Here is a 25,424-nt window from a genome sequence, read left to right on the forward strand (position 1 = left end):
GGAGCTGGATCTAATAGACATATATAGATCATTACACCCAAACACAGCAGGATATACATTTGTCTCAAGCACACATGGATCATTCCCCAAGATAGACCATATGCTAGGTCACAAAGAAAGGCTTAATGAATTCAGAAAGATCAAAATCATACAAAATAATATCTCTGACCACAGTGGAGTGAAGCTGGAAATTTGCAAGGGTCAGAGGCCCAGATTCCACACCATGATTTGGAAATTAAACAGCACACTCTTAGAAAAACAGTGGGTCAAAGAGGAAATCTCAAAAGAAATCAACGACTACCTTGAAACAAATGATAGTGATAACACAACATACCAAAATTTATGGAATGCAGCAAAAGCAGTACTGAGAGGGAAATTTATAGCCATAAATTCATATATCAAAAAAGAAGAGCAAGAATTGAAGAACTAACTGCACATTTGGAGGAATTAGAAAAAAAAACAAAAAAGTAATCCAACAGGAAGAAGAAGGAAGGAAATAACAAAGATAAGAGCAGAACTAAATGAAATAGAAAATAAGAAAGCACTTGAAAAGATAAAAAGACCAAGAGCTGGTTTTTTGAGAAGATCAGCAAAATTGACAAACCTTTAGCGAGACTAACAAAGAAAAAAAGAGAGAAGATGCAAATACACAAAATAAGAAATGAGAAAGGCGATATCACCACTGACCCCACAGAAATAAAGACTATCATAAGAGGATACTTTGAAAAACTATATTCCAACAAAAATGACAATTCAGAGGAAATGGAAAAATTCCTAGAAACACATAAGCAGCCCACATTGATGAAAGAAGAAATTGATGATCTCAACAAACCAATAACAAGTAAAGAGATAGAATCCATCATTAAAAAACTCCCAACTAAGAAGAGCCCAGGGCCAGACGGCTTCATAGGTGAATTCTACAAAACATTCCGGAAAGAACTAACACCAATCCTGCTGAAACTATTCCAAAAAATTGAAACAGAAGGAACATTGCCTAACTCCTTCTATGATGCCAACATTACCCTAGTACCAAAGCCAAACAAAGACACCACAAGAAAGGAAAATTACAGACCAACTTCTCTAATGAAATTAGACGCAAAAATATTTAACAAAATACTTGCTAATCATATTGAACAACACATTAAACGAATTATACACCACGACCAAGTGGGATTCATTCCAGGTATGCAAGGATGGTTCAACATAAGAAAATCAATCAATGTAAGACACCATATAAACAGATTGAAGGAAAAAAATCACATGATTATATCTATAGATGCAGAAAAAGCATTTGACAAAATACAGCACCCTTTCTTGATAAAAACACTACAAAAGATCGGAATACAAGGAAATATTTTGAACATGATAAAGAGTATATATGAAAAACCTACAGCCAACATTGTTTACAATGGAGAAATCCTAAAATCCTTCCCTCTAAAGTCAGGAACAAGACAAGGATACCCATTGTCTCCCCTTCTATTTAACATTGTCTTAGAAGTACTTGCTCGAGCACTGAGGCAAGAACCAGACATAAAAGGCATTCAAATTGGAAAGGAAGTCAAAATTTCATTATTTACAGATGACATGATCCTATACATAGAAAACCCTGAGAGATCTACAAGTCTTCTAGAACTCATAAATGAGTTTAGTAAAGTCACAGGTTATAAGATCAACGCGCAAAAATCAGTAGCATTTCTGTACACCAATAATGAGCAAGATCAAGAGGAAATCAAGAAACAAATGCCATTTACAATAGTAAATTTAAAAAATCAAATATTTAGGAATAAATTTAACTAAAGATGTAAAAAACTTATACACCGAGAACTATACAAGACTGTTCAAGGAAATCAAAGAAGACCTAAATAAATGGAAGAATATTCCTTGTTCATGGATAGGAAGACTAAACATTATTAAGATGTCTATCCTGGGAAACGGACTTTGCCCCAGTGGTTAGGGCGTCCGTCTACCACATGGGAGGCCCGCGGTTCAAGCCCCGGGCCTCCTTGACCCGTGCAGAGCTGGCCCATGCACAGTGCTGATGCGCGCAAGGAGTGCCGTGCCACACAGGGGTGTCCCCCGCGTAGGGGAGCCCCACGCCCAAGGAGTGCACCCATAAGGAGAGCCGCCCAGCGCGAAGGAGGGAGCAGCCTGCCAAGGAATGGCTCCGCCCACACTTCCCGAGCTGCTGATGACAACAGAAGCGGACAAAGAAACAAGACGCAGCAAAAAGACACAGAAAACAGACAACCGGGGGAGGGGAGGGGAATTAAATAAATAAAAATAAATCTTTAAAAAAAAAAAAAAAAGATGTCTACCATACCAAAACTGCTCTACACATTCAATGCAATCCCAATAAAAATCAACACAGCCTTCTTTAAGGAACTAGAAAAACTAACTATGAAATTTATTTGGAAAGGAAAGAGGCCCCGAATAGCCAAAGACATTGAAAAAGAAAAACAAAATTGGAGGAATCACACTACCTGACTTCAAAACATAATACAAAGCTACAGTAGTGAAAACAGCATGGTATTGGCATAAGGAGAGACACACAGACCAATGGAATTGAATTGAAAGTTCTGATATAGAACCTCATATACATAGCCATATAATATTCGATCAAGCCACCAAACCCTCTCAACTGGGAGAGAATGGCCTATTCAACAAATGGTGCCTGGAGAACTGGATATCCATATGTAGAAGAATGAAAGAGGATTACCATCTCACACCTTATACAAAGATCAACTCAAGATGGACCAAAGACCTAAATATAAGAGCCAAGACCATAAAGACCTTGGAAAGCAGTGTAGGGAAACATCTACAGGACGTTGTAATAGGAAATGGCTTCATGAATATCACACCAAAAGCACGAGCAGCAAAAGAACAAATAGATAAATGGGACTTCCTCAAAATTAAAGCCTTCTGCACCTCAAAGGAGTTTGTCCCACACAATGGGAGAAAATATTTGGCAACCATATATCTGATAAGAGACTTATAACTTGCATATATAAAGAACTCCTATATCTTGAAAATAAAAAGATAAACAACCCATTTAAAAAATGGGAAAAAGATTTAAACAGACACTTCTCCATAGAAGAAATACAAATGGCTAAAAAGCACATGAAAAAATGCTCCAAATCTCTAGCTATCAGGGAAATGCAAATCAAAACTACAATGAGATACCATCTTACTCCCATAAGATTGGCAGCTATGAAAAAAAAGGAAGAATACAAATGCTGGAGAGGATGTGAAGAAAGGGGAACACTCATCCACTGCTGGTGGGAATGCAGAAGGATCCAACCATTCTGGAGGACAGTTTGGTGGTTTCTCAAAAAACTAACCATAGATTTGCCATATGACCCAGCAATACCATTGCTGGTATATACCCAGCAGAACTGAAAACAAGGACACAAACCGATATATGTACACCAATGTTCATAGCAGCATTGCTCACTATCGCCAAAAGTTGGAATCAACCCAAATGCCCATCAACAGATAAGTGGATCAATAAAATGTGGTATATACATACAATGGAATACTACTCGGCTGTAAGAACAAATACACTACAAACACACGTGATAACATGGATGAATCTTGAGAACCTTATGTTGAGTGAAGCAACCCAGGCACTGAAGGACAAATACTACATGACCTCAATGATATGAAATAAGCGGGAAACGGACTTTGGCCCAGTGGTTAGGGTGTCCGTCTACCACATGGGAGGCCCGCGGTTCAAACCCCGGGCCTCCTTGACCCGTGTGGAGCTGGCCATGCGCAGTGCTGATGCGCACAAGGAGTGCCGCGCCACGCAGGGGTGTCCCCCACGTAGGGGAGCCCCACGCGCAAGGAGTGCACCCATAAGGAGAGCCGCCCAGCGCGAAGGAGGGAGCAGCCTGCCCAGGAATGGCGCCGCCCACACTTCCCGTGCCACTGACGACAACAGAAGCGGACAAAGAAACAAGAAACAAGACGCAGCAAAAAGACACAGAAAACAGACAACCGGGGGAGGGGAGGGGAATTAAAAAAATAAAAATAAATAAATCTTTAAAAAAAAAAAAAAAAAAAGAAATAAGCAAGCTGCCTCAGAGAGCTAGAGACTGGAAGATAGGCTTACAGGAAATCAGGGGGTGCAGGAAGGATGTGAGCCGACGTCTGCAGGGGTGGAATCTATGATGAGCTGGCGGTAAGTAAGTATGAGCACAAAGAAGAGATAAAATGGGGGCAAGGGGTTGCCTTTGGGTGGGGTTTTGCGGGTTTGAGGGGGCTGGGGATGGGTGGATGGGTAATATTGCCCAAAAATTGGGGGAAGTGAGGGGCAACATACGAACATAGGAGGGTGTCAGGTGTTGGTTGAGAGTAAAATGCTGAGAAAATCATATCAAAACATAATTAGGAGGGTTACCTGTTTAGGATGCTCGGAGAGGATGGTCTGATGCAGGACTGACTCCTGGGGAATGTCTGAATGCTCATTTTGCCAGAGTGGGTTGTACCATTGGGTAGAGACCCAAGTAGTGAGAGTGGGGGTAGACCCACCTCCTGGGGAGGACTAATGCCATCAAATAGAGGGAACTGTATCTCTCGAGAGAAAGGGTGGCTCCCAGGGCATCAGGGCAGTTGAGCAAGTCAGGCCCTGAAGACTGTTGCAAGTATTTCTGGACGTGGCTCCTCGGGAAATGGAGGTTGGCTGTCACTGCGGGCCCCAAGGGGAGGGGAAAATGGACGTTGAATGGATGGAACCAAGGTAAATGTGGGGGTAAGAGAGGAGTTTTGTGAGAGTACACAAGGATGGATACAAAACATGTAATATTACACCATAAACATATAGGGGACAACAGACTAATAATGTAAACCATAATGTAAAACATAGGATAACTAAAAAATTTAGAAAACTGCATATCCTAAAGTATGAACCACAATGTAAGCACAGATGTCACCTTGTTTGAAAGCTATTGTCTCAGAGTCTGTACATCAGTTTAAGTAAATATGATATGAATTAGTTATAAGAATATCGCTGTGGAAGGGAAAAGGTTTTATGGTGGATGTGTGGGAGTACTGTATATTGTATATATGAATTACTGTGATCCAGGGCTCTTGTGAAGAGAAGCTCAATAATTAGAAAAAAAGAAAAGAAAAAGATAGGATGTAGAATTTTTCCAAATCAATACGTATTCTATATCTAACCTTTAAACCCATCGCTATATTCCATTTTACTAGTAAGGGATCCTGACATTATATTGGGCTTCACTTTTCAGGAAGTTTTGGATCACAGAGTGGTTCGAAAATGGCAGTGGAGGAATACTGGTACAGGATTTTATTGACAGGTGATATATGGTTGACAGGGCATATGTCCAGGGTGCATGGTAATGTTTGGATATACTCATAGTGGCAACAATTAAAAACAACAGCTGGGGGGGTACTGGGTTCCTGGCCGGGGGTGCTCTGTCATGGTCCCTAGGGGAGCAGCGGCAGTCCCCCAGGTGCAACGGTAAGGAACAGGAAGGAATGAGGGTCCAACAGTGAGCCCCTGATACTAATGACTATGCTTGTGAGCCTATATGCCTGAAATAAGAACAAGGCCTAGAGCAGCACTGTGCCTAGGAGTTTCCTCCTGACAGCCTTCATGTTACTCAAATGTGGCCAGTCTCGAAGCCAAACTCAGCATGTAAATGCAATGCCTTCCCCCCAGCGTGGGACATGACACCCAGGGATGAGCCTCCCTGGCACCGAGGGATCACTGCCAAGTACCAGCTGATGATGCAACTAGAAAATGACCTTGAATTAAAGGTTCAATGCAGACCAGCAAAATATCCCTGTCTACATATAATAACAGGAGTTAAAAATGCTGTTTGACCTAAATTAAGGAGGAAATGGAAAGGACAAATGAGTTTATATGGCTATGAGTCTCTAAAAAAGTCTGGAGGATGTCAGAAGGATTGCCCTTATGCACACCTGAGCAGAGTCTCAGAGACAGATAAAGTAGATACAACCGCAGGTATTGGTTCTTTTGAGGGCTAAAGAGACCCACAGGTTCTATGGTCATGGCAGATGGGGTCCACTGCCATGTCAGTTGGCCCTTCTTTGGAGCTGGTGTTTCTGCGTGATGGAGCTGGACACAGATGGGATCTCTTTTCACAAGGCTTTCATGCCACTTTACTGGAATTGTAGTTGGTGCTGGGGTTTAAGATATATATATATCTAGGGGATTTGAATCTCTGGACTGACAATATGATAGCCATGCCCTGAGCCTCAACAGACTTCAACTCCTACACTCTGATTTACTGGACTTACCCCACTCAGCTAACATGGAGTTGAAGAATGTCAACCACCACACCATGGAGCCTAGAGTGCCTACAACTGAAAGCAGGAGGATTGCATCCAGTATCCATGTGGAATCTAAGCCTCCTCTTGACATAGATGTGCAATGGACACAACCAATCCAAGGTCCACAGAGAAAATGTGGCATTGGTGTGGGAAAAGTGGCCATGGTGGCTGATGGGTGCGGGGAATGGGAGGAAGAGATGAGATTTGGTGGCGTTTTCGGGACTTGGAGTTGTCCTGGGTGGTGCTTCCCGGACAATTACCGGACATTGTAAATCCTCCCAGGGCCCACTGGATGGAACGTGGGGGAGAGTGTGGGCCATGATGTGGACCATTGACCATGAGCTGCAGCGATGCCCAGAGATGTACTTACCAAATGCAATGGATATGTCATGATGACGGGAGAGAGTGTTGCTGTGGGGGGAGTGGTGGGGTGGGGGTGGTGGAGTTGAATGGGACCTCATATTTTTTGAGTGTAATATTTTTACAAAATGAATTAAAAAATTAAAAAATTTTAAAAAAAAAAGAAATTGTAAGGGAACTGAAACCAGAGTTAGAGCTAGAGTCAGGAAGGTTCTTGGCAAACCCTGAGTAAGCAGAAGTCACAAGGTAGAAGCAAGACACTGAACAGAACATGAAGCAACCATTTGGAGCAAGAGAAGAACAGAGCTGAAGCTCAGAAAAGAAGCCAAGATAGAGTAAGAGAGAGCTCACAGAGCCCAGGAGAGCCCCAGAGACAAAGATGGAAGCCAGTTCCTAGAGCAGCTTCAGCTTATCAATTCATACGCCGGGCCTCATTATCTCAAGGTGGCCTAAGAGAATCTCTGTCCATTTCAACCAATACTGATGAATAGCAGTTTAATTACCCTTGTTCACTGGGTACTTCCTAGGTTCCAGGGCCCCAGCTAAGTGCACTCCATCCAGCCATCATCTTACTTTATTCTCTGTACTTCCCCATACGCTGTCATCAATGGACAGGAATGAAAGAGGATCATTCACACACCCAAGGCCACACCATTAGGAAGGGACAGATTGAGTGTCCAGCCGGCTCTGTCGTTGGCAGTCACCAACAGACCCTACAGTGTGAGCTCCGCCCTGGTGGGGAGCTTCTGTTGAGTCTGCCTAATGTGGTCAGGGGGATGGTACCCACTATCACCAAAAGATGTCCACCTTCTTACCCCTGGAACCTGTGACTATGTTAGGCAAAGAGGAGTTAAGGTTGTAGCTGAGCAGCTGAATGTAGGATAAGGAGAGGAGCCTCTGTTACCCAGGTGGACCCAATGTAACCACAAGGGTCCTTATAACTGGGAGACAGGAGGATAGGAGTCAGGGAGAGAAGATGTAAAGAAGAGTTCAAAGAGGGAAGAAGATGGAGGAAGGGGCCACAAACCAGGGAATGCAGGCAGCCTCTAGAAGCTGGAAAAGGTGAGGGAACAGATGGATGCCCCGTGGAGCCCCCAGAAAGGAATGCAGCCCTGCCAACACCTTGATTTTAATCCAGTTAAGACCCATTTGAGATTTTTGACCTCCAGAACTGTAAAATAATGAATTTGTATTGGTTTAAGCCACTAAATTTGTGATAATCTGTTTCAGCAGCAATCCAGCATCCTTTCCCTCTCTCCAGGGTTTTAGCACCCTGATCTTCCTTGGGGGAACTACCCATCTCCCACCCTTAACCCATGTAGTTCAGGTGGAACTGCCAGTTCTAAGGGCAAGATGCGCACGGGATCCATGCCTAATCAATCAGTGCACTTCACTGGAATTATCGGGCAGAGAAGCACTCTTTCTGCAGGGATTGCTAGTTATAAGGATAATGTAAACTCAAATATGCAAGGAATCACCATATGCAGGGTGCTTCCCTGAGATGAAGCCATCTTAGAAGGAAGCAGAACTAAGAGAAGGGAAAAGACCCAGTTCTAGGAACGTGGTGTGAAAGCCTTTGGAGCCAGCCCTTCCTGAAGCCACTTCAGCCCTTGGTCTTCTCAGTTAAGGGAACCTGCTCAGTGCCCCTTCTATCTTAAGCTGGTTTGGGCTGGATTTCTGTCACTTGGATTTGAAAGAGTTTTGTTAATCTACCCTTCCCCCTCATTTGTCCTTTATCACTCCTATTTCCCTCATGTGGACTTATTTCTAGGTCTGGGCCTTGCTTGGTAAAGACTGAGTGATTTTTCTGAGGTAGAAAGAGGTGGTTTTAATTAGACTTAGGTAAAGAAAGACACACTGGAGGAATCATATGAGGTCCTAAGAGAGGAGCAGGGATCTAATGTAAGTTGGAAAGAATTTCCAACTATTTGTATCCAAAGTCGTCTTTACCTTTCCCAGACAACTGATGCCCAAGGAGGATGGCAGCTAAGGATCCTATAGTGGCACAGATGATACTAGGAAAATCCTTATCGCCAGCCATAGAAAAGTACTTTGTTCATCTCAGAACAGATGGGCTTTATAAACTGACACCAGGAGAACATGATGTCACAGGCTCTGGATTGTTCCATTCCCAAGAGATAGTTTTCTTAAGTGATGACAAGAAGAGAAATGAAGGGAAACGGACTTTGGCCCAGTGGTTAGGGCGTCCGTCTACCATATGGGAGGCCCGCGGTTCAAACCCCGGGCCTCCTTGACCCGTGTGGAGCTGGCCATGTGCAGTGCTAATGCGCGCAAGGAGTGCCGTGCCACGCAAGGGTGTCCCCCGCGTGGGGGAGCCCCACTCGCAAGGAGTGCGCCCGTGAGGAAAGCCGCCCAGCGTGAAAAGAAAGAGCAGCCTGCCCAGGAATGGCACCGCCCACACTTCCCGTGCCGCTGACGACAACAGAAGCGGACAAAGAAACAAGACGCAGCAAACAGACACCAAGAACAGACAACCAGGGGAGGGGGAGAAATTAAATAAAATAAATAAATCTTTAAAAAAAAAAAAAAAGAAGAGAAATGAAGATATGCAATTCACTTCAGTCTACATCTTGGCCTATGTCATGCAAATTTTTGCATGTCCACAACTTTGTAAACTTTGTAGAGTATGTAAAAACATACCTTAATGTGTGATAAGTGGGGTCCAAAAAACTTCACTCCAATAAAATGGGAGCCAAATTTTTGAGTCATTAATGAAAATAAATAGTGTATGGCCAAAATTAAAGAGAGTGAATATTAGACTATACACTGATGACCCCACATACCTGAGAATGTCCCAGATGATCAAAGAGCCATCACTTCCTAGACCCCACACACACAAAACAAAAGGCCAGCACTTAAGTACATTCCCTTTGGGCAGCAGTAGCTGAGGAGAAGAAGGGAGCCAATCACCAACCCAGTTATAACCCAAATTTATTTATGTTGGGCTTTATATAGCAGGAATCTGTTAGAGAGTCTATTAAAGAATAAACTAGAACAGGGATCAGCAAACTACATCGGCAGCCCAGATCTAGCCCACTGCCTGTTTAGCCCATGAGCTAAGAATAGTTTTATATTTTTTAACAGTGGTAGTTTGAACCCCAGGAAAAGACGTTCTCAAATCTAATCCGTTACTGTGGTTGTGAACCCATTGTAAGACCTTTTGATTACTTCAATTAAAGTGTGACCCACCTCATTCAGGATGGATCTTAATCCTATTACTGGAGTCCTTTATAAGTGGAATGAAATTCAGAGGTAGAGAAAGTCTCAGAGGGAGCAGCCAGAGCCAAACATCAGTGGAACCCAGAAGAGAAGGGGGAGTCCAAGAGGTGCCTCCATGTGACTTGCCATGTGACAAGGCAAGGACCAAGGACCACAGACAGACCCAAAATGCCAGCCTTTGGGAAGAAAGCATCTCCTTGATGACGCCTTAATTTTTACTTTCTTTTAGCCTCAAAACCATGAGAAAATTAATTCCCATTGTTTAATCTGATCTATTTCATGGTATTTGCTTGAGCAGCCCAGGAAACTAAAATGGGGGGTATCAAAAGAAGAATATTTTGTGATGTGTGAAAAATGTATGAAACTCAAATGTCAGTGTCCATAAATAAAGGTTGTTTGTTTTGTTCTTAGGAGGTACCAGGGATTGAATCTGGAACCTTGTACATGGGAAACAGGTGCTCATCCACTTGAGCTATATCCACTCCCCCATAAATAAAGTTTTATTGGAACCAGCCATGCCCTTTCAGTTATATATTGTCTGTGGCTGCATTTGTGCTACAACAGCAGAATTTAGGGGAGACAAAAACCACGTGGCCCACAAATCTGAAAATATTTACTATCTGGCCCCTTATAGAAAAAGCTCATGGACCCTGGGACTAGAGACAGTCCAACTCTTCAGTGCCCCAAATGAAAATGGAAGAACTGGGTATAAGAAAAGGAGACAGGTCCCCTTGCAAGGGCGGTGGGGAGCAGAGTCCAGGAGATATCCCCAGAGTTGGCCTGTGGAACAACCTGCTTGTGTCCTGGGAGTGTGGGAAGGGAAGAGATCCCCACTGCTGGGCTGCATCACTCACTGCAAGCAATGGGACCTGGCCATGGAGAGGGAATATTGGTTGGCAACAGGATGAAAGAGGTGCTTGATGGAAAAATAAATAAGTTCTGACCATCTCTTCTTGGGCACTGAACCTTTCCACCACTGCCTTACAAAAAGGTGTGTGCTGAGTCAGCTAAGCCCTGCCCCCTGGGGCCCTACCTGATGGTGTAGGCGACAGTGGAGGAGATGATGATGGCACTGACTGCCTGGCGCACGTGCTGGATCTCCTGCCCAGGAAGACAACAAAACAAACATCATCCCTTACAATGGTAGTCACCACTTTCCCAGCAGGAAATGGAATTCCTGCACCTGCAAGATGGGGACCCTCCTAAGTAATAACCCCAGAAGGGGACTTTGAAGAGGTGCGAAACAAAAGAGGAAAGCCAAATGCTGAGCTGGAAAACTGGCCCAGGAAATGCGTAACCCCCGAGAACCTTCCTGAGACCTAAGTTTCTCAAGGGCTTCCAGGATTGGTGTGAATTTTGTAATTGTGACCACGCTGTTCTAATTTCTAATTCCTTGGAAATGCCCTTGTGGTGTTCTAAGGAAAAATGGTACTTTCTGGAGAAATTAGGGGAGAAAAATTAGTATCCCTTTGGAGTCCCTGAGTCAGGCTATATTTCCAACCTGTCCTTCACCCCTCACAAACATGCTACTTTTTGCAAAAAGAAACTCAGGACAGATGATCAGAAACTAATGAAATGAGTTGCGTACACAGCCTGGATGGGAATAGGTGGAAGAGATGCAGAGTAAATGATGTGTTTCTGGGTATGCCATTTGCCATAGTTTAGGAAAGTATGATTTGGGAACCTGGTTAATGTTTTACATATTCATAAAATTAAATGTACAAATGTACAAAGATGGGAGAGAAAACAAAAATTGTGTACAAACAGAGCCATATCATCCTAGTGTTTCAAATGAAGAACATAACTACACTGAAGGAAAAAAAAAAACTAATCCAAGTAACTATTGCCTACACTAGTTAGAAAAGATAAGAGATGGGCTCTAGCTACTGTTACCCATACTCTCAGAAGACTAAACAAACTGCAAACAAATCTTGAACTTATTTACTAGATTTGGGGGAGAGGGGGTACAGCTGCAGCAATACAGAAACTATCTGTGTGTACTGTAGGATTGAGCAAATGAGTAAGTATATTGATGCTGCTGGAACCAAGGGTCTCAAATGGGAGAAGATAGATATGAATATGGAATTGAGAATGTTCAGGAAAAACCCAGATACTGAATTGGAATTAGAGGTAGCAACATGAATTTGTGATTTTAAAATATATATGTTTCCTGGCTCGATCCACTGACACACCTCAAAGTAGTGACACTCCAGTAGCAACAAGGACACTCGGTGCCTATGTCTTGGTTTCTAATAGGTATTCTCCACTAGAAAGAACCAGGACTCCTTGGAGAAATAGCTAAGGCCAGAGCTGGGGCACAGCAAGTACAAGATGACTGTGTTCTTGTGCCAGAAAGAAACCAAGCGTTCCAAAAAATGATGAGGGCATGTCAACAGGATCTAAAATCAGCTTGACGGAGCTCCTACTAGACAAAAGTGGGGAAATTTGACATCAAAATAAACAATGATGGTTATGGATTATAACCTATAGAGTAAAGCAAGACAACATGAATACATAAATATATAGGGCAGTGGAGTGGATGTGGCTCAAGCAATTGAGCACCTGCTTTCCACATGAGAGGTCCCAGGTTCAATCCCTGGTGCCTCTTAAAAACAAAGGCAAACAACCAACAAACAAATGAAACAACCAACTTAGGGGAGCCAATGTGGCTCAGTGGCTGAGTGCTGGCTTCCCACATACGAGTTCCCAGCTTCAATCCCCAGCCCCAGTACCTAAAAATATATAGATACATACATACATACATATTTATAAAAAATATATATGGGGAGAAGAAGCTCTTCCTTAGGTAAAATGCCGTATAACAAATGGAGAAAAAATCGTAGAGTAAAAAGAAAATCACCATTTTGCAGCCATTACAGTAATAATTTTTCAGGCAAGAATCATTAATGGATGCTAAAAGGATTGAGTGACTTGTGATGGGGAACAGGATATTCCCCGTATTCCTTGCACTACACAGGGCAAGTGGTAACTTTACACAGGAAAATTCGCTGGCTGTACAAGTGACCAAAGTTAGCATCACTAGTTATGGAGCAAACGGACCATGTACAGCCACCAAAAATGCAGAACCTGAAACAAATCAGGAAGGAACAGCAGAACCCAATCTAGGGACATCCTACAAAATAACTTGTCTGGACTCTTCCAAAAAGGCAAAGTCATGACAACAAGGAAGGCTGAGGGGCTCTTCAAGATGAATGGAAGCTAAGAGCTGGGACAACCTAAGGCAACATGGGCCCCTGGGCTGGAACCTGGGGCAGGAAAAGCAAACTTCTACAAGGGACACAATTTGGACAAGCAGCGGAATTTAAATAGGACAGTTCAGAACTGAATGATATTAAACTTCCTGACTTAGATAACTGCACTGTGTTTATGTAAGAAAATGGTCTTGTTCTTAGGAAAGAGACACGGAAGTACTTACGAACCTGTCCACACTTTACTATCAAATAGTTTGGCAATCATCATAATAAATCATTGTCATAATGACTATATACACACATAGACATACAGAGGGGAAGGAAGGGGACAGAGGAGAAGGGGAGGGAAGAAAATATGGCAAATAACCAAGAACCGGAGAATCTTTTCCTTTTTTTTTTCAGGAGGTACTGAGGCTTGAACCCAGGACCTTGTATGTGGGAAGCAGGTGCTCGACCACTGAGCTACACCTATGCTCCAATAACTGGTAAATCTTGATGAAGGGTCTATAGGACTTCTTTGGAATATTTTTGTACCTCTTCTGTAAGTTTGAAATTTTTTCAAAATAAATGTTAAATATGAAATAAATAGAAGAATGGGGGAAGCAGATGTGACTCAAGTGACTGGGCTCCCATCTACCATATGGGAAGTACCCAGTTCAGTTCCTGGGGCCTCCTGGTGAGGGCGAGCTGGCCAGCGCAGAGAGCTGGCACAACAAGATGACGCAACAAAAAAAGACACAGACGAAAGACAATGAGAGACACAACCAACCAGGGAGCTGAGGTGGCTCAAGCGATTGAGTGACTCGCTCCCACTTCAGAAGTTCCCAGGATTGGTTCCCAGTGCTTCCTAAAAAGAAGACAAGAAGAGAGGACAAGCAGACACAAAAGAACGCACAGCGAATGGACACAGTGAGCAGTCAGCGAGTACAAGCAGCAAGGGGGGGGGAATAAATAAATAAATATTTTTTAAAAAGAGAAGAATGGATTAAAAAAAAGGCAGTATATCCATACAATGAATATTATTCATTCATGAAAAGAAATAAAGTGCTGATACTTGCTACAATATACATGAATCTTGAAGACATCATGCTGAGTGAAATAAGCCAGACACAGGACAAATATTGTATGACTTCTCGTATATGAAATACTTAGAATAAGCAAATTCCTACAAGACCGGGGGCAGAACAGGCTTTACCGGGGGCTGGGGGAGGGAGGAAGGAAGAGTTGGTGCTTAATAGGTACAAGTTTGTGTTTGGGGTGATGAAAATGTCCTGGAAATAGAGGTGGAAGGAAGAAAGAGGAATTCTTCAAAGGCCTTCAGAGGTTACCCATGGCCTGTAAATGGTCTTGCTTGCTAGTTGGATATCCCGGATCATAACCTTCAGAACAACATCTCTGTTTTCTGCTAACATAAATCAGGCTGCTTTCTTTGTTAGAGGAGTCCTGGCATATTTTCCAGGTTTCCACTGCCCCCGGAGTAAAGCCAACCTACGGCTCTGGTCAATTCCGTACTTGAAGGCTGAGAGTTGGAGAAGGAAGAGCAATGGGCTGGCGGCAGGTCCTAGGGGGGTCTCTTCTCGGCCCGGCCACGCCCAGGGGCCCTGGTCTCAGCCCACTGACCTTATGCAGCTTGCGGTCCACGTTCAGGTAGCGGTTCCTCTCGATCCGCAGGAGGTCCAGCTCCTCCCGCAGGGCAGCATTTCGCACCAGCTGGATGTCAAAGCGACAGACGACCTGGGCAGGACCCCAAACGTGAGCCTGTCTAGGCCTGGCCTGCTCCCACCCCCACGCTCAGCAGAGGAGGGGGCACTGGTCAGAGCCCTTCCCTCTTTGGGGACCTTGAGAGCAACGCCCTCCCTCTGGCCCCCTGGGACCCTGTCTCCCTTGGGGAGCCCAGCAGTTCAGGCCTGGTCCCCCTTTTCCAGAACCTGACCCCCAGAGGTCCGGTTTGGGGAGACCTAGGGCGCTGACCCTCACCCTGTCCAACTGGTCTTCCAGGATCTTGATCCTTCGCCGGATCTTGACCTTCTGATCTAGGATGAATCCCGGGGCCCTGCCATCCTTGCCGTGGACCAAGATCCTCATCTCCCACTCCTGGATCTGGAAGACAGAGGCTGCTGGCAGGCTGCGGGCAGAGCGGGGGTGATGACGTGGCTGTGGGGAGGAGTGAGAGGGAGGGCGACTGGCCGAGCGTGGCTGGCATCGGCTGTTAGGTCGCCCCACACCTCTCCAGCCTCCTGCCCACAGCGCTTCTGCCGGGCCTTCCGACCCAACGCGCCGCCCTGCCAGCCACATGGCCCCAGGCTGGCCGACCGGGATCCTTTCCTGGTATTTTGGGGGAATCGCATGAGCTGGAAGGATGGGACTCTGGGACTGACTCTGGAAAGGTCCCCATCATGTGGGGGTCCTGGGAGAAGGCCAGCAGCCAGGAGGGGAGACGAGATTGGGAGACGGCCAGGCTGAGCCCTGAAGCCATTAGGAGCCCTGGGTCTAGTCAGGCCTGAAGCCAAGCTTCCAATCTGACCTTCTCAGGTCCACACTCACCTTGACTCATCTCCCAGCTACACGGGAGCTGCACGAGGGCAGAGTTTTGTCAGTTTTGTTCACTACTGTGGACTGAGTGGATAAAGGAATTGCTGCTTAAGACTGTGTTTCCAAAGCTACGAACCAAGGAACCCCAGGGCACTGCAGCAAACTCAAAGTGAATATTTTAAATGTTTGAAGGAAACACGGTACTAGCACATCACACAAACTGAAGAGCTCAAGGTAGTTCAAAGGCTTAACACTAGATGGCACTATATACCGCTCAATGCTGTCCCTTATGAAACCGATTAAAAAAGGGGAAAACACAGCAACAAATACCCCAAAACGTTACCACTGGGCAAACTTAATGCACACAAGGGATGCCTCTGATTTATTTCTTAGAACTGCATGTGTTTCTACAAATATCCCAAAGAAATCTTCAATTAAAGACAAAGAAGGCAAGGACTGCCTGAAATCAACATGGAACAGGAAATGAGGGGCATGGCCAATAGGATTGGTAATTACGGCTTTCACAAATGAAATTTTTTTTTTCAATTTACATATAGACTTTACATATGTTTAAAGCAGTTTTTTTAAATCCGCCCCCCCCCCAGATGGCTCCCTCGTCTGTTTACTCATTGTTTTTGCTCTTTGTCTGCTCATTGCTGTTTTTTCATTCGTTGTCTGTTGGTTTTTTCCTTTAGGAGGCACTGGAAACCAAACCCAGGACCTCCCGTGTGGGAGGCAGGTGCTCAACTGCTTGAGCCACATCCAGTCCCTATGTATAGTCTTCTTTTTTTAAGATTCATTTTTATTTATTTCTCTCTCCTTCCCTCTTCCCCCCTTCCCCCCATTGCCTGCTCTCTTATGTCCATTCGCTGTGTGTTCTTCTGTGTCTGCTTGTATTCTTGGCAGCGCTGGGAATCTGTGTCTCTTTTTAGTTGCGTCATCTTGCTGCATCAGCTCTCTGTGTGTGCAGCGCCACTCCTGGCTGCACTTTTTCATGCGGGGCAGTTCTCCTTGCAAGGCACACTCCTTGCATGTGGGGCACCCCACGTGGGGGACACCCTTCATGGCACAGCACTCCTTGTGCACGGCAGCACTGCGCGTGGGCCAACTCACCACACGGGCCAGGAGGCCCTGGGTTTGAACCGTGGACCTCCTATGTGGTAGGCAGATGTTCTATCAGGTGAGCCACATCTGCTTCCCCATATAGTCTGTCTACAACACGTTTCTAAATCACTAGGACCTAAACTCTTCTTCGGTTGTTTGTACCAAACTATTTAACAAAGAGAACCATCAGGACACTGGGGCCACTTCAGACAGTTCAGGAGAGGTGATCGATATATTTTCAGGAATTTCGTGAGCCACTTGATGAATTGTTGGGGGCTTGATATTGGCCGTTGTATTAGTTTCTTGTCACTGCATAATAAATCACTGCAAACTTAGTGGCTTAAAACAACACCCTTTTATCATTAGCTCCCTGTTCCCACGGCTCAGGAGTCTGAGCAGAGCCCAGCTGGGTCCTCTGCTCGAGTTCTCATGAAGCTGCAGGCCAGGTGTCAGCCAGGGTGCTGGCTCACCCAAGGCTCCTGCCCCTCTTTGCTCGGTGCGCCTCACAGCTCCCACCTCTCCACAACAGGACAGCTTGTTTCTTCAAGGCCAGAGGGAGCGCCAATGTCCAGGCAGCAGGAGGCCTAGGTAACAACCTGCCCCAGGGAGTGACGTCCATCACTTTGGGCACATCCCATTGGTTAGTAGCAGTCACAGGTTCTGCTTGCTCAAGGGAAGGACAGGACTTGGGGGGGGGGGGGGGGAGCAGTCACCTTAGAGCGTACCACAGCCAAGGTGGAGTATTTATATACTCCCTACAAATCAGGGTTTTTTTTTCCCTAAGAGCTGGTTTACTGGCATACCTCTGACAGCAAGATTTGTATTTTGGCCTAAATATTTCTAGGAAACTAAGGTTACCAGGAATGAAGAAAGTTTGGGACCCATTAGTTCAAGAAATTCTTCTCTACTCCAAGATTAGAAAATACCCTCTTCCAATATTTAAGACTATGTACATTTTGCTTTTCACATGTAGGTCCCTAATCCAATTAGAATTTATGTTTTCATAGGCTGTGAGATAGGAATTTTTAAACCAGTTGTATTGAGGTATAAATGGCATACATTAAACTGCATATATTTAAAGTAAATAGTTTGATACGTTTTGATATAATCAAGAAAGTGAACAGATCCGTCGCCCCCCAAAATTTCCTCGTACCCTTTGTAATTCCTCCCCCCCGCCCCTTTCCTGCAGCACCCGCTCCCCTGGCACCCACTGATCTGCTTTCCATCACTCGAGATTAATCTGCATTTTCCACTGTTTTCTAATGATGGAATCATAGAGTACGCACTCCTCTTTGGAGAGTGGGGCATGGCTTCTTCCACCCAGAAAAGTTTTTGACACTGCTTACATTTCTTGGCTCCTGGGCTGGCGTCACTTTGACCTCTGCTCCGCCACCTCATCCCCTTCCCACTCTGGCCGTCCTGCCTCCCTGTTCTAAGAACCCTTGTGGTTACATCAGACCCCACAGAGGATTCAGGATCAAGCTCCTGAACTTGGCCACATCAGCAAGGTTTCTTTAGCCAGGTAAGGTCACATATTCTCAGGTCCCAGAAATGAGGACGGTCATCTTTGGAAGGCCATTATTCTGCCTTCCACACTGCCATTGGTGACGTTCATTTCCTTACTTTTCTTTACAGTTTTTATCACCTCTGTAACAAAAGTTCAGTTTGGCCTGTTTTTGAATTTTATGTAAATGAAATATACTGCGGGTGTAGTTCATGTCTTGCTTACTTTACTCAAACGCTTGTGATAGTCATCCACGTTGCTGTGTGGAGCTGTAATTCATTCATATCCATTGTTGAGTGCTATTTCATTACACAAATATCCCACAATTTATCCATTCAGATATTGATAGACTTTGGGTTGTTTCCAGTTTGGGACTAGCCAATGTGAATAATGCTTCTATAAACATGCTTTTACTGTATATCTTTTTTTTTTTTAAGATTTATTTATTATTTCTCTCCCCACCCCCACCCCATTGTCTGTTCTCTGTGTCTATTTGCTGCATCTTCTTTGTCCGCTTCTGGTGTTGTCAGCAGCACGGGAATCTGTGTTTCTCTTTGTTGCGTCATCTTGTTGTGTCAGCTCTCCGTGTGGGCGGCGCCATTCCTGGGCAGGCTGCACTTTCTTTGGCTCTGGGCAGCTCTCCTTACAGGGGACATCCTTGCGCGTGGGGCTCCCCTACTTGGGGGACACCTCTGCGTGGCACAGCACTCCTTGTGCGCATCAGCACTGCGCACAGGCCAGCTCCACACGGGTCAAGGAGGCCCGGGGTTTGAACCGCGGACCTCCCATGTGGTAGGCGGACACCCTAACCACTGGGCTAAGTCTGCCGTCCTTTACTGTATATCTTGGTTCCAGGGTACATACCCAGAAATGGAATTGCTGGGCAGGAAGAAGGATTTACAACAGTTCTCTTGTTTTCTGTGGGGCTTACTTTCTTTCGACACTGTTTCCTTGGTAACATAGTGGGTTAAGATAAATATGGAATTGGAATGTCAGCTGTGTTTCCAGGCAACAATGCTTATTATAAAAATGACCCCGATTGGTGAACTTCACCCAGACTGAAAGGCTTATGAATGGATTCATGGCCTGTGAGATCAAGACTGAATAAAGCACAGGCTCAGTTTCCATGCACCGTGTTTCTTATAACTGAGTGTGTTCCTTGTGGAAGCCACACTCATGAGCGGTTACGATATGAGTGCCTCCTGTTAGGTGTGAAACTCCCGCAGGCGGGATGGGCAGTGCCCACCCACGTGGCATCATCCCTCACAACTGGAGGCGCTCCTCATGGAGGCTGAGAAGAGCCCCTGGACTCTCCAGGAAGATGTGTTTGATGCTGATGTGTCAATATGCCGTGCTTCCTGCCCGGAGTCCTGCAACAAAGTGAACCTGGTACCAAGCTCTAGCCTCCTGGATCCTGCGAATGTGAATGTCAGGTGGACCCCCAATCCACTGCTGGTCATCGTGCCAAGTGGATGTGCCCACAGGGATGTCCTTCTTCACATTCAGTACATGATGAGGACACGCTGTTTACGGAGTATGTATGGTAGTGCATGCCTCCTCCAATGCTTCTCAGGCGTTCCCACTGCTCCTCTCTCCCCAACAGTTTCGATACCACCTTGTAAAAATCTGGTGAGTGTATATTGGTATTCGTGTTTTTAATTTGCCTTCCTCTGAGTACTAATGAGGTTCGCCACGATTTCCTGTGTTTATTGGACATTTGAATTTACTCCTTTATGAAGTGCCAGCTCAAGTCTTTTGACTATTGTTTTAAATGGGCTGATGAATGATTCACAGGAATTCCTGATGTCTTCCACACTAGTCGTTTGTCCCCTGTGCATATTGCAAATAACTTCTTCCACTCATCTTGCACACTCTTTATGTGTCTTTTCTTTTTTATGGTTTCTTTTGATGAACAGTTATTACCTTTAAATGTCATCAAATGTATTCATTCTTCTTCTTTTAAGTAACTCTTAGTCATTCTTGCACTTCCATATAATCCTTATCTGCTTATCAGTTCTACCACTTTTTAAAAACTTAGTATTTTGGTTGGAACTACACTGAAACTATAAATCAATTTGGGAGAACTGAGGTTTACAATGATAAGTCTTTCAATCCATGAATGTAGTATATCTCTACATTTATTTAATTCTTTAATGTCCCTCGGTAAAATTTTACAATTTATTCCATAGACTTCTTGTACATCTTTGTTAGATTTATTCCTAAATACTTCTTCTAGCTATTATCACTCTATCTCATTTTATTTTCTAATAGTTATTGCTGATACTGAGGAATAGAATTGACTTTGCATATTAATTTTCTCTTCAGCCACATTGTTAAAATACCTTGTTAATTATAAATTACCTAGATTCTTTTGGGTCTTCTATGTACACAATAATAGTTGCATTTCTTCCTCTTCAATCTTTATATCTTTCATTTCCTTGCCTTCCTGCACTGGGTAGGTCCTCCATTCCAACATGAAATAGAAGGGGCAATAGCTGACCTCTTTATACAGGTACTGATCTCAAAGAGAATATTTTTTCAAGTTTCACTATCAAATATGATGCTTGCTGTAAGTGTTTTTAGTCACCCTTTATCAGATTTGGGAAATTCCAATTTATTCCTGGCTTGTGAAAGAACATGAATGAATGTTGAATTTTATCAAATATCTTTTTTAACTCTGCAGAGACTAGTGTCATGACCTGGTGCAAGTCCAAGGACTGTCTGTCACCATCTCTGATGCCGTAAGTTTAAAAAATGAGAGTAAAGCATTTAAAAATAGAGTTGTCAAGTGCTGTTCAATTCCAGTGTCCAGACACACAAACAAAAGCCTTGGAAAAGTCAGATTAGAAATTTTAAAGTTGGTCCTTTGTCATATTTAGTTTGAGAAACAATGATTTAGAATTTCCATTAGTGAATATCTACTGGAGGCTACCTCTGCCTTTCCTTGGTCAGAAAATGCCTTTATTCTTCTTTCCTACTCTTGAATGATATTTTCAGTGGGTATCAAATTCTAAATTGACAGTCTTATCTTTCAGTACAGTGAGGTTATAATCTTACTATCTTCTGACTTTGTCTTTGAAAAGACAGCTGTCAGTCTAACTGTGGCTCCTCTGAATTTCTTCCTGAATGCCTTTTTATATCCTGAAGTTTCTCAATACTTTGTATAGGTAGAGATTTCTCATTCATCCTACTTGACACTCTAAGGCATTCTTGAATCTGTGAATTGGCTCTTCCTTTGATTCTGGAAAATTCCCAGGTATTGTCATACATTACCACTGCCCCATTTTCTTTCTGCTCTCCTTCTGAAACTATTAGACATATAATAAACCTTTCCATTCTTTCACGTCTCGATCTCCCTTCGATATTTTCCATCTTTTTACCTCTCTGTGCTGGATTCTGGATAATTTCTTCTGAACAAATTCACTCTTCAGTTGTGTTCAATGAGCTAAATCTGTATCTGCTAATTCCAATCTTCATAGTCTTGGTAGATTTGTTTCTTCCTTCTCTTGCTTCTGCTGGTTCTTACTCGGGGTGCCTTGCTACCTTACGTACATGCATTTGGCTTATTCCTATGATAATGTTTTTAGTGTTTTTATTTTACTAGTTGTGTGTATCTGTGTTTTCAGGAAGTACCAGGGATTGAACATAGGACCTCGTATATGGGAAATTGGTTTTTTCTGCTCCCCAATGAGAATTGGGTTTTTCATTTGTTTTTAGGAGGTACCAGGGAATGAACATGAGATCTTGTATATGGGAAGCAGGCGCTCAACCATTTGAGCTACAGCCATTCTCCTCCCTATGATCTTAATGCTTTCTTTTAAATTGCCACTCTTTTTCCTCTTCTCACCATTTTGGGGTTTATTAAAATTTTTTCCTCATTTGTCTTTGTTTTCCCATTCTATTTTTTCTCTCCTCTTCTTTGGAATTTATAACTGTAATTCTATTATTTACTAGTTTTCCTTGAGACTTTTACCAAGTATATTTAGCTCAATAAAGTATAAAGCTAAAAAAAGTCAAACAATACAAGGATCTCAGAATACTTTAACTCCACTCACTCACCTGACTTACAAGCTGTTATTGACAACTATTTTAATACTGTAAGTCTTGGGAAGTGGATGTGGCTCAAGTGATAGGGCTTCTGCCTACCATATGCGAGGACCCAGGTTCAATCCCTGGGGCCTCCTGGTGAAAAGAAGAGGAAGCGTGCCCACACGGCAAGCCAGTGCCCGCACAGGTGAGTCACGCAGCAGATAATGACGCATCAAAAGAGAGACAAGGGGAGAGTCAAGGTGAAGCACAGCAGAGACCAGGAATGAGGTGACTCAATTGACAGGGAAACTCTCCATCAGAGGTCTCCAGGATCAAATCCCAGGGAATTCTAGAGGAGAGAAAATGAGAAGACAACACAGACAGCAAAAACAGCAGGGTAGAAGGAGAGGAAGGGGAAAAAATAAATAAATAAATCTTTTAAAAAGAGAGAGAGAAAAAAAATACTTTAAGTCTTTTCCTAACCTCAAAATTAACTTTTATGTGCTATTATGCTATTATTTTCTCTTAATCGGCATTTGCCTCAAAATAGATATAAGGGGAATGGATGTAGTTCAAGTGGTTGAGCACCTGCTTCCCATATACAAGGTCCTGCGTTTGATCCCCAGAATGTCCTAAAAAATAAAAAATAAAGAACTCTCATTGGGGAGCAGATGTACCCCAGTATTTGAGCACCTGCTTCCCATGTATGAGGTCCTGGGTTCAATTCCTGGAATCTCCTAAAAAGATAGATAGATAGATGAAAGATAGATAGAGAGATAGATACATAGATAGATAGATAGATAGATAGATAGATAGATAGATAGATAGATAGATAGAAGATGGATGTCAGCGAAAATGGCACAGTAAGGACCTCAAAAAATTTTCTCCATAAAAGTGAGGAGAAAAATGGCAAAAAAAAAAAAAAAATAGGTCAGAACCAACATTTGCAGAAATCTGGAAATTAATCAAGACTTGCAGCAAACTGGGGAGCATTTACTCAAGAAAAACAGCTGAATCTCGGTAAGAATAAACTTCATGGTGTCTTAACTTGCCCTAGTGGCATCCCCCACACTCCAGCTCTGTGGTAGCCTTGGAAAGTAACAGCTCATATCCCCTGGGAAAATCAGTCTGGCAACCACCAGAGGGAACGGAATGGGAGCAGAGCTCTTTTAAGACCTCATTCCCAGAGAATTTCGTTATGTGACCTGTCTGGTGGTTTCCTGGAAGACCCCATTTGCCAGGCTGTCTGTATTTGACCTGACGCAGAGCTAGTGTAGTTCAAAACCCTTTTCCCCAAGGGCATTTGTTTTAAACAAAAGATTAACACTGTGGTTTTCTGCCAAATAGATAAGAACAGAGGCAAACAGTAAACTAACCAAAAAGCTTAAAAGGAGAAGTTGGGGAATAAAATCGCTACTGGGGCTTTGAAAAGTCCTGACATATTCCTGGGAATCTAGAAGGCCACGCATGTAGGCAGGGCTGTGTACATGCTTAGGAAAGACCAGAGACAGCCCTAAGCTCTCACCTCTGCTGAGCTGGTGAGACTACACAAGCAGGCGGTGAAGGCTAAAGCAAGACTCTCCTTCAAAAATGAAGAAATTAAAACATTCCCAGAAAAATAAAAAAACTGAGAGAACGTGTCCCTAGATCTTCCCTATAAGAAATACAAAAGGGAATCCTCCAGGCTAAAACGAAGGGATACTAGAGAGTAACTCAAATCCACATGAAGAATTAAAAAGCACCACTAAAGATAATCAAATAGGTAAATATAAAAGACAGTAAATGGGAAGCGGACTTGGCCCAATGGATAGAGCGTACGCCTACCACATGGGAGGTCCAAGGTTCAAACTCCCTGCCTCCTTGACCTGTGTGGAGCTGGCCCATGCACAGTGCTGATGCGTGCAAGGAGTGCCGTGCCACACAGGGGTGTCGCCCACATGGGGAACCCCACACGCAAGGAGTGCGCCCCGTAAGGAGAGCCGCCCAGCACAAAAGAAAGTGCAGCCTGCCCAAGAATGGTGCCACACACATGGAGAGCTGACACAACAAGATGAAGCACCAAAAAGAAACACAGATTAACACACAGTGAATGGACACAGACAGCAGACAACTGGGGCGGGGGAGGGAGAGAAATAAATAAAAAATAAATCTTTTTAAAAAAGACAGTAAAAATATTTTTTTCTTTGTAACTTTTTTCTTCTATCTTAAGTGACAACTGCATAAAAAGGAATCATTAAAAATCTGGGCGGCGGACTTGGCCCAGTTGTTAGGGCGTCCATCTACCACATGGGAGGTCCGCGGTTCAAACCCCAGGCCTCCTTGACCTGTGTGCAGCTGGCCCGTGCGCAGTGCTGATGTGCGCAAAGAGTGCCCTGCCATGCAGGGGTGTCCCCCGCGTAGGGGAGACCCATGCGCAAGGAGTGCGCCCCCTAAGGAGAGCCGCCCAACGCGAAAGAAAGTGCAGCCTGCCCAGGAATGGTGCCACACACACGGAGAGCTGACACAACAAAGATGACATAACAAAAAGAAACACAGATTCCCATGCCGCTGACAACAACAGAAGTGGGCACAGCAAATAGACACAGAGAACAGACAACCAGGACCAGGGCGGAAGGGGAGAGAAATAAGTAAATAAATCTTTAAAAAAAAAAAAGTTAAAAAAAAATCTGTTAACATAAAAATGTAAATGGATAATGATTTAATTTATGTGACAATAATAACACAAAAGAAAGGTGAAGGGGGATGGAACTATATAAAAGCAAACATTTTTTTATACTGTGAAATGAAATTGGTATTAATACAAACTAGATTGTTATAAATTAAGTAAATTGTGTCCCCAGGGATACCATGAAAAAATATACTCTAAAATATGTGATAAAAGAAATGACAAGAGAATTGAAATGCTACACCAGAAAATATCTATTTAACACACACAAAAAAAAATAGTGTTCCAATAATGAAGAAATAAGAATAACAAAAAAGGCATAAAGCATATAGAAAACACACTGCAAAATGGCAGGCATAAATTCTACCTCATTGGTAACTATATTAAATGTAAATGGATTAAACAGTCCAATTAAAAGGCAGCAATTGGCAGAATAGATTGAAAAAAAACATGATCCAAT

At 43.6% G+C, this 25,424-nt stretch overlaps 1 protein-coding gene across 3 annotated transcripts in view; it reads right to left on the minus strand.

Annotated features, from left to right (window-relative positions):
- The window catches only part of ODAD1 (outer dynein arm docking complex subunit 1), a 43,979-nt gene that overhangs the window by 10,319 nt on the left and 8,236 nt on the right, over positions 1–25,424 (minus strand). For all 3 annotated transcript variants that reach the window (XM_004451142.5, XM_004451141.5, XM_071209358.1), the window contains 3 exons: positions 15,108–15,230; positions 14,751–14,864; positions 10,952–11,019 (listed from right to left, as the gene is read on the minus strand). In XM_004451142.5, the coding sequence (XP_004451199.1) occupies positions 10,952–11,019; positions 14,751–14,864; positions 15,108–15,230 (305 nt within the window). The remainder of the gene's footprint in view (positions 1–10,951; positions 11,020–14,750; positions 14,865–15,107; positions 15,231–25,424) is intronic.

This window comes from Dasypus novemcinctus, chromosome 18 (genome assembly GCF_030445035.2).
Source record: "Dasypus novemcinctus isolate mDasNov1 chromosome 18, mDasNov1.1.hap2, whole genome shotgun sequence".
NCBI lineage: Eukaryota > Metazoa > Chordata > Mammalia > Cingulata > Dasypodidae > Dasypus > Dasypus novemcinctus.